The sequence below is a fragment of the Asparagus officinalis genome, unplaced genomic scaffold (genome assembly GCF_001876935.1).
Source record: "Asparagus officinalis unplaced genomic scaffold, Aspof.V1 AsparagusV1_Un3369, whole genome shotgun sequence".
NCBI classification, from domain to species: Eukaryota; Viridiplantae; Streptophyta; class Magnoliopsida; order Asparagales; family Asparagaceae; genus Asparagus; species Asparagus officinalis.
The window spans coordinates 1-2,371 of record NW_017975628.1 but is presented as its reverse complement, the minus strand read 5'-3'; the positions used below and the strand labels follow the sequence as shown (position 1 = coordinate 2,371).

The window sequence follows — 2,371 nt, the reverse complement described above, 5'->3', positions numbered from 1 at the left end:
CGGTCAACTGTGATGGTTTCGGCAGTCGACTGCCAGTCGGGTTTGGGCCTGGCTTCGTTTCCTGTTCTGATTTATTTTGTGTTTTGATATATATTAAAACATGTTTTTTAGGGTTTTCTTAAAACAAAAAGAGAGACTTTTGAGTCGAGTGATTGAGAGTTTTGGTGGGAGATTTGAGAGCTTTGTTTGAGAGATTAATTTGTGAGTTTTGAGTGAATTTGTAATCTCCATTTGTACTCTCTCTAATAGTAAAATCCATCTCCTCCTTGCCCCGTGGGCGTAGACACATTATCAAACCACGTAAAATTTATGTCTTGCATTGTTTGGTTCTTGTTTTACCTATTGGTTGTAATTTTATCTCAGTTTGGCTGTGTTTCTTTGATTCCGCTACGTACAACACCAACTCTATTAAAATGATCAGCCATCGAATACCAAACTTTTAGTGAAGACACAAGGCCAATTAAGCACAGAAGATTAAGTCTAATATTTAAACCTTCATGTGAAGAATTATTTCATTGTACTTTTTTTTATTAAATCAAATAAATTTACAATAATTTGTTACAAAGTCAGACATCAAACATAATCACAATAGTAAATAATTAAGGACTCCTTAAACTTAGGCATCCTTCATACTTGAACATGGAGTTATTTATTTAGCAAGAGACAGGCTTGACATTGCTTGAGACCACTTTAACATTCTCACAAGTAGCGGTCTCCTTCAATGCTTTGTCATTGCCAATATACTGAAGTTGGATGTTCTTGAGCTCCAATCCTTCACATGGATGAGTCTTGCTGCACCTCAACTTGATTACCTCTGCAGAGGATGATGTTCCTCTTATGTTGTTGAACTTAATATCCTTAATCTGAACTCTAGATGGCTCCTGCGATAAAATTAGCAAAGCATTAAATCCAGTTGATCATCTAAATTATGGAGATGTAGCACTTATCAATGAGGTGTGCCTGCAATTAGCACACACTTGAAATCATTTATAGAAATTAATACAAGGAAAAGCTTCACAAAACCCATGAACCTTTTAGGTGGTTTTAACAAAATTCATAAACTTTATAGTTCAGAGGAAACCATTGATCTGAATTGTTGAAAATTATCATAAATTAATGACATTAACTTGACAGATAAAAGTCTAAAACATCATGATTACTCTCCATGCGTCTATCATAAACCTAAAAAGGATAATATAGTAGGTATTAAGCATGTACATATAAAACTATTGAAAACACGTCAGCTGTGAAACGCGTGACATTTTACACTAACTGCTGTCAGTCATCATATATCTAGGAAACAAGTTCAATTTGGTTTTATTGTACTTTATAAATTAAGCTCGATCAGGGGTTTCATGCAAAACATTCAAAGTGTGAAATTTACCCTATATATATGCAAAACATACAAATGTAGTGCTTCTAATTATTTGCTCCATATATACATAATCTTGATTACGAACGTACCGATTCCACACAAGAAGCATATGGACAATACTCCTGATCGATAATAATCGGATTCATCACATTCTCCATCACAACATCATCGAACGTGAAACCCGAAACCATCATGGGTTCAACATTCTTAGCATCCTTCTTGCCCTGCCAAGTCTTGATCCTGATCCCGTTTGCAGTCCCACTCAGCTTAGAGTTCCTCACATTGAACCCCACGACATCCCCCTTATCCTCATCCTTGCCCAAACTGCCGACGCTGATGCCGTGGCCGGGCCCGCACGTGACTCCAGATACGGTCACGTTGGTTGTGCCCGACCCGACGGAGACGCAGTCATCTCCGGTGCCGATGGTGGAGTTGGTGATGATGATGTTAGAGGAGGCGCCCATGTGGATCCCATCGGTGTTGGGGCTGTCGCCGGGGGCGGTTATCGTGATGGAGTGGATGTCGATGTTGCTGCAGCCGAACATGTTCACGTGGAAGAACTTGCTGTTGAGGGAGGTGATGCCGGTTATGGCTGAGTTTGTGACGAAGCTTAGCGACATTGTCTGTTGAAACAGTAAACGATTTAATTTGTTCAGTTGAACAAAGCGCATCAAGCAAATGCTTAATTAATTAATAAAAAAGTTAGTTATATATATACTGGTGAGCTAGACCACAGATTAGCTCAAACTACTTTTATACTATCAGAAATGAGAGTGTGGGGGTCCTTAGCGACTCGATCATCCAATTTTGATAGCAACCCAAGAGGATGGATCTCACACTTTTGTCTAATGTAGTTCAAAAATAATGAGATATATAGGCTGATCAGTATTAACCCCCAGAATTAACAACGTGCCACAAGAATAATAACTTTGTTTATTATTATAAGGATGCTTGGGGATCAATGCATTGATCCAAGTGTTAATGTTCATTTGGTGA

The 2,371-nt window shown here is 38.3% G+C and overlaps 1 protein-coding gene across 1 annotated transcript; it reads right to left on the bottom strand.

The window, feature by feature from the left end:
* Positions 1–481: 481 nt before the first annotated feature.
* Positions 482–2,356, bottom strand: LOC109828673 (polygalacturonase-like). The gene is made up of 2 exons (XM_020395618.1): positions 1,465–2,356; positions 482–881 (listed from the first exon to the last, which is right to left on the bottom strand). The coding sequence occupies exons 1-2, from the start codon at positions 2,044–2,046 to the stop codon at positions 654–656; spliced, it is 810 nt and encodes a 269-aa protein (XP_020251207.1). The 5' UTR covers positions 2,047–2,356; the 3' UTR covers positions 482–653.
* Positions 2,357–2,371: the final 15 nt, after the last annotated feature.

Bases quoted from the DNA above. Each gene is read 5' to 3' on its own strand.
- LOC109828673 (XM_020395618.1), bottom strand. From the start codon at position 2,046: ATGCGCTTTGTTCAACTGAACAAATTAAATCGTTTACTGTTTCAACAG. The intron at 882-1,464 runs GTACGTTCGTAA...ATTTTATCGCAG, and splicing joins ATGCTTCTTGTGTGGAATCG to GAGCCATCTAGAGTTCAGAT.